The sequence below is a fragment of the Tasmannia lanceolata genome, unplaced genomic scaffold, assembly GCF_043159265.1.
Source record: "Tasmannia lanceolata isolate RefF3 unplaced genomic scaffold, GAP_Taslan_0.1 ptg000007l, whole genome shotgun sequence".
Taxonomy (NCBI): Eukaryota; Viridiplantae; Streptophyta; class Magnoliopsida; order Canellales; family Winteraceae; genus Tasmannia; species Tasmannia lanceolata.
This window is the reverse complement of record NW_027518684.1, coordinates 25,042,626-25,055,373: the sequence shown is the minus strand read 5'-3', so window position 1 is coordinate 25,055,373 and position 12,748 is coordinate 25,042,626. Positions and strand designations below refer to the sequence as shown.

Below are 12,748 nucleotides of genomic sequence, written 5' to 3'. Positions count from 1 at the left end.
TGATCCAGAGACTTTCTGGGGGCTCGTCCCCCGCCTCTCTCGGATCGAGATCCACAGGCTTGTACTCAAACAAGGGGGAATAGAGCCCGGTGAAAATGGGGTGTCTACACCTAGATCTTCTACTGCCTTTTGGTTGGCATGATCTCTTGTGGGGAGATCACCTTTGATTAAGTTAGATCTCAACAAAGACTAACCCCTTATTTACAGAAAAGGCCTCTTAGAGCTCTATTTGGCTTAATATGTTTGACGAACTATACTATCTATACGATTCATGTCTTTGAAATGAGCTACACTAGCCATCTACATCACAACCAGATGAGATGCACCGCTTACTTATATACCCTCTATTGATCATTGTGGTTAATAAGTAAATCTATTAATTTCACTCTTAATCTCATTCTTCCATCTAAATCGTCTATCTTAGATCAATGATTACCCACATAAGATCTTAAACTAGATGAATTCGTCACCATCGGTGCAAGCTTAATTATATATGTGACTCATGATCACATATTCAACACTTGCATTGGTGGCCGTATGAGCATCACCAGTTTTTTTCTTTCCTTTTTTTTTTATGCTTGCGATGGTGACTGAACGCATAAATATTGTTGGCCATTTCGGATAAGTTTTGACCTTTTATCAAGAATGATAAAATAGACGTTCAAAGTTGTCTTTAAGCAGTTGATTGTTTTAAAGAATAATGGCATGGTAACCGTGTAGCCATTTGTTTGGTTCCACTCCCGGAAAACAACTAGAAACCCCCTAAATAGAAACGTATCTACCAGAATCCCCCGAGATTTTTTAAATTAGCAACGTTACGTTTTTTTTTTGCCTTAATTAGCTTTTAATCTGTTCTGTTACCCATTCTTCCCTTGCCCCTAGTTATAGATAATGTAGATTACGAAAAAAACCCCTAAAATCACTTCGTCCGTAAAGGTAATAAATTGTTTTAAAATCTCTCTCAAATAAAGGTAAGATTTTATATAGTATAAGCCCATATAGTCCAATATTTTTCAAAAAGTATTATCCGAGCCACATCATAGGATGATCCAAACCGTCCATTTGATGGGCCACAACGTAAATAGGTTGTGGCCTCAAATCATTTCCATAGGGTAATCCTACCCCTCCAATCTATAGAGGAACACCATATTTTGGATACCTTTATAGATTAGGGGTTGGGATCATCCTATGGAAATGATTTTTGGGCCACAACCTATTTACGTAGTGGCCCGGCAAATGGACGGTTTGAATCATTTTATGGTGTGGCCCGTACGGTACTTTTATAAAAATAATGGATTATACATGCCTACACCATATAAAATCTCATTTAAAAAAAAGGGAAAGAGATGTTGCCTTTATTTGAGAGAGAGAGACATTTAAAGAGATTTAATGCTGGAGAGATTTTAGGGACTCCTACATTATCTATAACTAAGGGCAAATTGGTTATTAAAAGCTATGTCATGCGCAAAATGGTACAATTGGTAATTAAGAAAATTGTAGGGGATTCTTGTGAATACGGTTTGATCTACGGGGGTTTCAAGTAGTTTTCCCTTTTTTTTATTTTCAGTCTTGCAAATAAAATCCCCGTTTGGCAGATGACGACCTATTGGGTGGCCTTGTGATGACCCATAAGATCAACGGTCCTGATCACCAAGCACATGCCATGTGTTCATTGATTATGGTCTAACTCTATCAAAATATCTTGCCATGGACCACTAAAAAATTCTAGAAATCCCCTTGGTTTGCCCCCACATAAGCAATTATTGGATTCAATAATTATGGAAATTTCCAAGCACCTTATCCTCTAAGAGCGTATGGAACCGGATAACTCTGCCAGGAAACAAAAATAAAAAAAACCCTCCTCTTTGTCGTTCCAAATTCTTTCGAGATAAGCTCTGATTTGCCGAACAAAAGCCCATTAAACAGGATTCCCAAAGCTTCCACACACAACAATGGCAGCTGCATCTCCTTCCACAATCTCCCATGTATGTCTACTCTCTCTCTCTCTCTCTCTCAAAAGGCTTTAGTATATGTATAATAAGAGAGGTGTGTCCACTATTAATCCAAACAGTCTATTTGATAGGCCAAAAATCCATCCAAACACAAAATTTGTATTTTGGGCGTGGTCACCGTTCATAGGTAGCAAAGCCCATTTCCAAGTTATCTTTGTTTTGCCTGACTAAAAGATGGGATTTTTCCATTTTGTGATGAAAATTCATATTATGAAATATTAGGATTGGATAATTGTTGTAATTTATTAGCAGAGTAGATCGCATTGAACGGTGAAAAACTATGGGTAGCACAGTTCATGTTCAACAGCTAAATTGGAAGTTGTGAATGTCTTTTTATATAATAATAAAAAGATAAAAAAAAGAGATGTGGGAAACAATTCTGGTTAAAGTTTCTTTCTTTCTTTGTGTGTACAGAGCATGTACATATATAGACCATAAATCAATAGATCCTAAGAATAGATCATAATTACAGCAATCAACCTAAACTTGAGAAGGCAAATTACAATTCTACAGGTACATGCTTTCCTAATTAGCAAGCATCTAGAGACTTAATTTCTTTGTATGAAATATGTTAGGCCTAAAATCGGTAACAGATACGGCAGTGACGTAAGAGCTGATCTGGAGGACCCAAGGAGCCGAAGTGGAGGAGGTGAGCCCTGCACAGGAGCAAACGAGGTCAGAAGACCAACCCGGAGTTGTTACTCTGGACAGGCCCTTCGACACTCAAGTCAGTACGAGCAGGAGTGCAGAGCGAGTTTTAAGAGTATTGGTTGAGAAGTTATTACCAAGGGTCTGAGCCCTAAAAGGCTTTTTAGAGAGGGAAACCTGGGGTGGTTGGATTACCTACCCCAGGACAGGTGTCGGCCTTTTACGGGTTTAATTTTACCTACTCTTAGGTAATTACCAGACTACCCCTGGGCCGACTCTGGATTTGTGGTGGGCCATCCTGGGGCCACGTGTCGACAGCTAATTGGCTGCTGTTTTTCATAGGCTGCGTCTTGTCTTAAGGTGGGCCAGTACAGGCCTCTCAGCAGCACTTTGATTGCCAGGGCCTTGCCCCCTAGGTGTTCCCCACAAATCCCTTCGTGCGTCTCTTGTAGGGCGTACACGGCGTTGTTGGGCCGGAGGCACTTTAGGTATGGGAGGGTGTATGACTTTTTGTACAGGCTCTCACCATCGAGGGAAAACCTGGCTGCTCTCTGTATCACTTTGCGGGCCTCCTTCTTGGCTTCGGGAAGCTTCCCGCTACGTAGGTATTCAATGATTTCGTCCATCCAACAGGACTCGTGCTCCACCTGCAATACTTCAGCGGCCTCATTTTCGATACTGGATTTCTATAGGAACTCCATACATATACTCCCGAGGGTGATGTATCCGGATGTAGCCAGTTTAGACAACACATCCGCTTTTGCATTTCCTGTTCTAAGGATTCTGATGACCTCGAAATCTTTGAACTTGCTGGCTAACTGGCGAACCTTGGAGAGGTATTTGATCATACGTTCGTCGCGGGCCTCATAGACCCCCTTGAATCTGGTTTGCAACCAGCTGGGAGTCAAAGTACGCTTTCAGCCTTTGGGCGCCGGTCTGGACTACTAGGTTCATGCCGGCGAGGAGGGCCTCATATTCTGCCTCATTGTTGGACGCGCGGAATCCGAACCTTAGGACGTAATCTAAAGTGAAGTTGTCAGGCCCGGTGAAAACCAAACCAGCTCCACAACCACCCTTGTTCGAAGATCCGTCCACGTACACTTCCCAGAGTGGTTCAGTGGTCGATGGATCCTGTTTTGCCTGTACGGGGACGATTTCTGCTCTTATTGGTTCAGTCTCAGCTTCTGTTCGCTCCTCAGTTGTGGTTTCCTTCTCCGCAGCTGGGGTTTGGACAATTTCAGATTCGGTGCTCTGTTGGGGGATGGTGCATTATGTCACGAAGTCTGCCAGCACTTGAGCTTTTATGGCTGGCCTAGGCAGGTATTGGATATCAAATTCGCTCAGGTCCACGACCCATTTTACAAGATGCCTCGAGGTGTCTGGTCTGTGGAGAACTTGCCTGAGCGGCTGATCGGTCAGGACCTTTATCGTGTGGGCTTGAAAATACGGCCTCAGTTTTCTGGCTACCATGATCACGGCGTAGGCCAATTTCTCGACCCGCTGGTACCTGATCTCGGCATCGTGCAGGGCCCTGCTGACATAGTAGACCGGTTTTTGTTGGCTGTGCTCTTCTCGAACTAGGACGACTGCCAAAGCCATGGGGCTCACGGGCAGCTACAGGAGCAGCTCCTCCTCCGATTCCGGCTTTGTCAACAGCAGTGGGGAGGACAAGTACTGCTTTAGTTCCTCGAATGTGGTCTGGCACTCCTCTGTCCAAGGTGCAGTCTTGATTCCTTTAACAGCGTTGAAGAAAGGCAGGCACCTCTCTGCAGATTTTGAGATGAAGCGCCCCAGTGCGGCCACCATTCCCGTTAGCCGTTGTACTTCTCTGATGGTTTTCGGTGGAGTGAGCTCCACCACGGCCTTGATCTTCTCTGGATTGGCCTCTATCCCTCTTTGGCTTACTATAAACCCCAAAAACTTTCCTGAGCTGACACCGAAAGTGCACTTGGTGGGGTTGAGCTTCATGTTATGCTTTCTTAGGACTTTGAATGTTTCTCTCAAGTCGGATATATGATCTTGCGTACTTCGGCTTTTGACCAGCATATCATCGACATAGACCTCCATGTTGCATCCGATCTGTTTCTGGAAGAGCTTGTTTACCAGCCTCTAATACGTGGCCCCGGCATTTTTTAGGCCGAAGGGCATGACACGGTAGCAGTATGTCCCATGATCTGTTATAAAGGAAGTCTTCGGTATATCTGACTCATACATTCTGATCTGGTTGTATCCGGAGAAGGCGTCCATGAAGCTCAGCAATTCGTGACCTGCGGTGGCATCAATGAGCTGATCGATCTTCGGGAGCGGGTAGCTGTCCTTGGGACAGGCTTTGTTCAGATCGGTGAAATCAACACAGGTCCTCCACTTCCCATTTGTCTTTTTTACTAGGACCATGTTTGCCAGCCAGTCCGAGTATTGGATTTCTCGAATGAAGTCAGCCCTTAAGAGCCTCTCCACTTCTTCCTTTATCGCCTGTCGTCTTTCGAGGGCGAAATGTCTTCTTTTTTGTTTCACCGGCCTGCAGGTCGGGTTCAACACCAAGTCTGTGCGTGCTGACCTCCGGGTCTATGCCGGGCATGTCAACGGGATCCCATGCAAAGACGTCTACATTGTCTTGAAGAAATTGGGTGAGGCTATGTCTGGTGCTGTCGCCTAGAGAGGAACCGATCTAAACGACTTTCTCATTATCGCCTTTGCACAGAGGGATGGAGATGAGGTCTTCTGCGGGTTGGGTCCCCTGGGCTTCGTCCCTCAGATCGAGTAGCTCAATCGCCAGCGATTCCACCGCATTTTTGCCCTTGAGTGCCATGGCATAGCACTCCCTGGACTGTGGTTGGTCTCTCCGGACTTCTCCCACGCCATTTGGTGTTATGAATTTCATTTTCTGGTGATACGCTGAAGCGACTGCGCGGATTAAGTTCTGGCCGGGTCATCCCAAGATAGTGTTATAGACCGAAGTGGCCCTCACTACCAGGAAGTTGACCATCTCGAAGGCTTGACAAGGCGGCTCTCCGACGATGACTGAGAGTTCAATCTGTCCTTCCACTTTCACGACCTCCCCTGAGAAACCGAACAGATCGGAGTTTGCCGGCCTCAAACGGTCGTCACCTATCATCATTTTCTGGAAAGCATGATAGTACAGGATATCTGCCGAACTCCCATTGTCGACAAGGATTTTCTTCACTTCCCAGTTTGCGATGAGCATAGTCAGGACCAGGGAGTCGTCTTGTGGCAATATCAAGTTGTCGAGATCCGCATCTGAAAAGGAGATCTCATTCTCCGTCTTCATCTTTTTGTTGCATGTGTGCACGGCGTTGACTCGGCGTGCGTATGCTTTTCGAGCAGCAGATGATGTGCCCCCAGCGGCCGGTCCGCCCATAATCGTGCTAATGACCCCCTTTGGCTGGGACCGGCGTGCCTCTTGTCATGGACTGGACAGCAGGGGAGATTGATCCCGGGCAGGGGGCGGCTGTGACCGTCGAGGACTCCGGCCCTGGGGACTCTTCTCTCTGCGCTCTCTTCTGTGGCCGTCACTTATGACATACTTTTTTAAGTATCCCCGGCCAATCAGCAGGTCGATTTCTTCCTTGAGCTGCCAGCATTCGTCTGTGTCATGACAGTGGTCCCTGTGGAACCTACAGTACTTCGATTTGTCTCTCTTACTTCCCTTGGAGATCATTCTGGTCGGCCACCTTACGACCTCTTCTCCTTTGATTGCGGCCAGTATGTGTCTCCGGGAGGTATTGAGGGGGGTAAAGTTTTCTTCCCTCATCTGGGGGGACCTCTCTCTTCTGGGGGCCTTATCGTCCCTACACTGCTTAGTAGGGTTCTTGTCTTCAGAGGTTCTCCTCCGATTCGAGTCCAAGGCCGCCAATGTCTCTTCCACTGCTATATACTCCTCTGCTCCGGTCATCAGATCCGCCAGTGAGTGTGGGTTTTGACGAGCCACTGACCGACGAAAATCGTTGGATCTAGCGCCTGCGAGGAGCGCGTTCATGGCGGCTGAGGGATCTAAATTCGGCACTTGGAGTGCCTCCCTGTTGAAACGGCTGACGAACACCTTCAGAGGTTCATTGTCCTCCTGCCGCAAGGGCATCAAGGATGCTGTTGTTTTTCTTGGCCTCCGGCTGCTCATGAAATGGCGGACCAGATTGTCCCCAAAGTCTTCGAAGTTGCTGATGGAGTTCGGTATGATCCTTGAGTACCAGTCCCGGGCCACACCAGTCAGTGTGGTCGGGAATGCTCTGGAGAGGAAGCCGTCGGACGCGCCGTGGAGGAGCATCATTGTTCTGAACGTTTCCAAATGGTCCACAAGGTCAGAGGTCCCGTCATATTGCGAGACGGTTGGCATTTAAAACCCCCTGGGAGCCGGGGCGTTCATAACATCGTCGATGAACGGTGTTCTACTTGAGAACGCCCTCGCAGTAGGCCGGCTCTAATCCTTTGCCAGCTCTTCTATACGGTGGTCTATTTCTTTTATCCTTCATAGCATCGGATCAGCTCTACGGTCTGGTCGGCCCATCGGTTTGTTTTTCTCCATCGATGGGCTCGCGGCGGAGCCGAATTGACTTTCCGGACTCCTACGACGATGACGGGATTTTTCTTGGCGTGCGTGGTCTTCTTGGGCTCGGTTCTTTCGTACAGAGCGGGACCGTGACCTCCGGCGGTGGTGAGGCTCTGTATGGGCATGCCTAGTTTTGGAGTGTTGGACTTGCCTAGTGGAGTGGTGGGTCCGGTCTTCACCATGGTGCGCTGACTCTCCCCTGTGGGCATTCGACCTTTCCTGTACATGTCGTGGAACTTCTGGAGGATGTTGGGGGGCTCTTGGATTAGTTGTTGGTATTGACCGACAATGGCCGTCATCTGTTGGAAGAGAGCTTGAACTTGATCCGGAGTGGGCGTGGGATTGAGGTGTTCCGAATGAGCTAGGCTCTGTTCTGGTGTAGCAGAAGTAGCCACCACCTGTGAGGCGATTCGCTCGCCCCGGGTCCTGCGAGGTAGCACGGCTCGGGTAGTTCGTGCAGTTGGTACCCGAGCACTCTTCTGCCCTGCCATTTTGTATAGGGGATTCGAACAGCTTTTAGTTCGTGGTCCCACGGATGGCGCCAATCTGTTAAGCCTAAATTCGGTAACAGATACGGTAGTGACGTAAGAGCTGATCTGGAGGACCCGAGGAGCCGAAGTGAAGGAGGTGAGCCCTGCACAGGAGCAAACGAGGTCAGAAGACCAACCCGGAGTCATTACTCCGGACAGGCCCTTCGACACTCTAGTTAGTACGAGCAGGAGTGCAGAGTGAGTTTTAAGAGTGTTGGTTGAGAAGTTATTACCAAGGGTCTGAGCCCTGAAAGGCCTTTTATAGAGGAAAACCTGGGGTGGTTGGATTACCTACCCCAGGACAGGTGTCGGCCTTTTACGGGTTTAAGTTACCCTACTCTTAGGTAATTACCAGACTACCCCTAGGCCGACGCTGGATTTATGGTAGGCCATCCTGGGGCCACGTGTCGACAGCTAATTGGCTGCTGTTTTTCATACCCCATCAAAATACATACAACAAGGATCTTGAGAATGGGATCTATTTCAGTGGCAAGATCCTAAGAATTGGATCGTGATTTAGGATCACGACCCTCTTCTTAGGATCTTGCCAGTGAAATAGTTTCCTAATATAAAATGTGACTTTTGGTCATTAGTCCAAACTTTGGGCCTACCATATGGGAGATTCTAATCAATATCAAGGTCGGACCCACATGATCCTTGCAGTCAAAAGGGAGACAATTGGTTTTGAATATGTGTGCAATTGGGCCGGGAACAACCATAACCCAAAGGGTTGAACCGTAGTTTAGCTTGGGTTGGGATGGGTAGGGACGTTGAGTAAAGCCAACCCATTTGATTTTGGGTTGGGTTAGGGTTGAGGTCTTCGACAACTAAACGCAAGCTGTACCCATCCTGTAATTTTATCTCGATATTAAAATTCGGGAGATGATATCCCCCCCCCCCCCCCCACATCCCCATTATAACCTGATTTGGAGTGAAAAGTGGGCAACTTTATGTCAAATCACATTATAATGGGGGTGTGCAAGTACTTCGCGGGGGGTGGGGGGTGATGATATTCTTACCACTAGATTTTCCTCTCTTTTTTTCATTGGTTCTATTTTTGCCCAGGCCCAACCCGAAAACAGCCAAACTCAACTTGACCCATTTTGAAAAAAAGACAGACTAGGCGGGGTTGGCTTAGGGTCATGGTTTTAAATTTCGCCCAAAATTTCGGATTTTGGTTGGATCCGAAACCGAAATTTGGCTGAAATCCAAATTTCGCCAATTACAAAATTCGTCTGAAATTTCGAAAATTGCAGGCCGAAAATTCTACAAATTTTTTTATTTTTTTTTTAAATTTAGGGGTTTTTGCAAACGAAGTCTTTTACTTTGCTATATTAGAGTCTTCTAGTTCCACAATTTGCAAATAGAGTCATCACTTTTGCGTGGATTTTGCAAATCAGCTCATGCCATCAATTTATGACCAAAATACCCATTGTAGTCTTTTTTGCTCTTAACAAGCCAAAATGTCCTTACATCTAAGATGGAATTATCATTTAAAAAGACTAAAATACCCATGATGCTCACGTATATGTTTTGATAGCGCAGGTGACACCAAGTCAACTCAAACCCTTGTATCAGGTCGGGCCCACCAATTTCCATTACGTTTTTATGGCGTAGAGCTTATGTATAGAGTAGGGTTCACATTTGACAGCATATGTTGTGACAGGGTGGGCTCATTGTTTTTACGCCTATGCATAGCATAGGCCAAGAATGCTATGATTGGGTAGGTCCCACGATCTCCACCTGAGCCCATGTATAGAGTAGGGCCCATAGTTTTTGTCGGCCGATCTGTCTGTTCAACAAATATATGGCAGTTCCATCTATCAATATCTATGGTCTTGGACCATCAATAATGATTTTTCCTTAGAGTTCGGACACTTGATCGACCCAGAATAATTTTTTGTCTTTTTATAAGGTTGTTTGTCTTTTTAAATACAAGGACATTTTGGTCACAAACCAATGACATGACCTGATTTGCAAAGTTCTCGCAAACGTTACGACTCTATTTGCAAATTGTCAAACATGAAGACTCTTTTTGCAAATAAAACAAAGTAGAAGACTTCTTTTACAAAAACCCCAAAATATTATTATTCCAAAATTTCGGCCTGAATTACCAAAATTTTGGCAGCCGAAATTTCGAAATTAATAAAATATTACTTTTTTCACTACTGGAACTCAGCCGAAAATTTTGTTTAGGGAGGACCGAAAGTATACCAAAACCGAAATTTAAAACCATAACTGGTTGAGAGATTTAGAGGCACATTTGGTTAGGGTTGACCCTTCTTGACCCTAGGTTTGTGGCGTAGCTGGAAGCGCGAAGAACAAGTTGGAGTTGAACGAAGTCGACACCGATCGAATAAACCTTCGAATCCACGAAGAGCTGCTCTTCGAATCCACAAAGAACGAGATTTCCTTCTACAAAAAGAGAAAACCAAAACTTTATTTCATAAAAGAAAAACCAGTCGTGCAAACAAAGCCCTCGCATGTAGGCTTTATAGAATGTAAGTTCTTACCCTAAACAAGACTTCCTCCCACGAATTAATCTAATCAAACGGTTGAGATAACAACTAGACTTCTACCCTATGCAAATTAGACTCCACTATCAACACTAAATTTGTAATCAACCAAAGCATGCAACAGAGAGTACATTATGACTCCTATAAGATATTCCTCTTCAATTTAAAATTCTTTTCCTATCCTACCAAAGAGATGTGTTGGGTTAGTAGGGTTTTTAACCCTTATCCTCACAATTAAAGGAGACATGGGCTTCATGGGAGATGTGGCCATGTCATTCCCCTCCACTTGAAGAGAACTCGACCTCAAGTTCATTGGTGTTGTCTCCATAGCTTTTCCAACTTCAAACTTTGGCACCTCGATGCTTTTTTTTCCGCGTTGTACTTAGCTTTAGGCTCAATAGGCTTCTGATGCTTCTTTTTTATACCGTCTTGTATCACTTTGTTCTTGGATTTAGCAAGGGATTCCTTTACTGCCAAACACGATTGCCCCTCCACTTGGGAAGCTTTCGGGTCCTTCTCATTCGTTAAAGGTTGAAGTGCATAACTCTTGTTGTTTTGAGGAACAACGAAGACGTCATCTCTTCCCTTATGAATTGAATCCCTGTCAAATTGCCAAGGCCTCCCCAACAGAAGATGACATGTATCCATATTGATAACATCACAAAGATTTTCATCTTTAAAAGCACCAATTTCAAAAGGAATACGACAACGTTCGGTTACCTTTTTTTCGTTACCCTTGGAAATCCAACCAAGCTTGTAGGGAGTAGGGGCTTTAACTTGAGCTTCTTTATCATGTCCTTTGACACGTAATTCTCCATACTACCTCCATCAATGATGACGTTGCAAATCCTTTCTTTGACCATACACTTGCACCTGAAAAGATCGTTACGTTGTGTGAGCTCCTCTACTTTAGATGTGCACATCACACGATGTATCACCAAGGATTGCCCAGGAGCACAAGTAGTAGGAATGGGATCGTCCATATTTTCTTCCTCTTTATGCTCTTTTTCATTTTCTTCATGTTTGTCACCAATGACTAGATTTGTAGTACGCCGGCCACCTTCGGGACACTGATTGGATTTGTGACCTACTTAGTTGCACTTATAGCATATGATTCGTTGCTCGAACTGCGAGTCATACGGATCTCGTCATGGAACTTGGGTAGTTGTCGAAGTAGAAGGACCATCTCCACGTTCTCTTCCTTGTGTCAGCAATGGTTGGACATGTTTATTTATTCCTACATGAGAATCTAAAATCGTCTTCTCTTTCGTCGTCAGAATCGTTGTTTGCGGTGTCTCTACCACGGTTTGACTCTTGTAAAAATTCCTCTGAGGCGAACGGTTGAACACGGTCTCAACTTGTTCCGCCATCTTTACCACCTAAGACAGTGTCCAAATCGGGTGGAGAGCGATTTGATCATAGATTATCTAATGAAGACCTCCTTTGTAGCGTGCAACTCATTGTGCCTCGGTTTCCGAAATATCATTTATGGACGATAACCGATAGAACTCTTCTGTATAATCACGAACCGATCTACGTCCTTGGCGAAAATTTTGGTATTGTTGAAAGAGTACCTGATCATAATCAATGGAAAGAAATCTCTCACAAAGGGTTTGACACATCCGTGCCCACATCCGGATTGGTCTCTTTCCCATCCTTGTACGAGAGAGTTTGAGTTGTTCCCACCATGCCGAAGCTCCTCCTTTAAGCTTGATAGCCACGAGTTTTGTCTTTTTCTCCTCGGGAACCTCCATGTAGTAAAAAAATCTCTCGACTGCCGCAAGCCAATTAAGAAAATCTTCGATGTTCAGTTGGTCATTAAATTCGGGCAAATCCACCTTAATGCGATATTCGCGATCACGAACAGCAGTTTGCGGAACACAACCACGGGTATGCCTCAGATGGATGGTGTTTTCGAATTCCCCCTCGCAAGAGTAATTATCGTCGGAAAAATACGTAATTCTTGTGCGGGGACGTTGAATTCGATTTAGAGCTTGAGCATCCCGTTGCCGATCACCGTCGTCGATTTGGATTGCTCGCGCTCAATAGGATTCAACCGTGCTAATTGCTCCGCTATTTTATTAACGGTAGCTTGTAGATCGTTGAACATCTCTACCGTCACGGTTGATTGATTTTCTTGTTCTCCGTGCAAAGCCATGGAAAATAGCAAGGCTCTGATACCACCTGGCGTAGCCGGAAACGTGAAGCATAAGTCGGGGTTGAACGAAGTCGACACCGATCGGTTAAACCTTCGAATCCACGAAGGGTGCTCGTCGAATCCACGAAGAGCTGCTCTTTGAATCCACAAAGAACGAGATTTCCTTCTACAAAAAGAGAAAACCAAAACTTTATTTCATAAAAATAATAAAAAAATAAAAAAAACCAGTCTTGCATACAAAGCCCTCGCACGTAGGCTTTATAGAATGTAAGTTTTTACCCTAAACAAGACTTCCTCCCAACAATTAATCTAATCAAACG

General features: G+C 45.2%; 1 protein-coding gene across 1 annotated transcript in view; it reads left to right on the top strand.

Moving 5' to 3' along the window:
- Positions 1 to 1,784: 1,784 nt before the first annotated feature.
- The window catches only part of LOC143882324 (ribulose bisphosphate carboxylase/oxygenase activase, chloroplastic-like), a 30,479-nt gene continuing 19,515 nt past the window's right edge, over positions 1,785 to 12,748 (top strand). Inside the window, exon 1 of the mRNA XM_077385864.1 lies at positions 1,785 to 1,985. Within this exon, the coding sequence (XP_077241979.1) occupies positions 1,953 to 1,985 (33 nt within the window). The 5' untranslated portion in view covers positions 1,785 to 1,952. The remainder of the gene's footprint in view (positions 1,986 to 12,748) is intronic.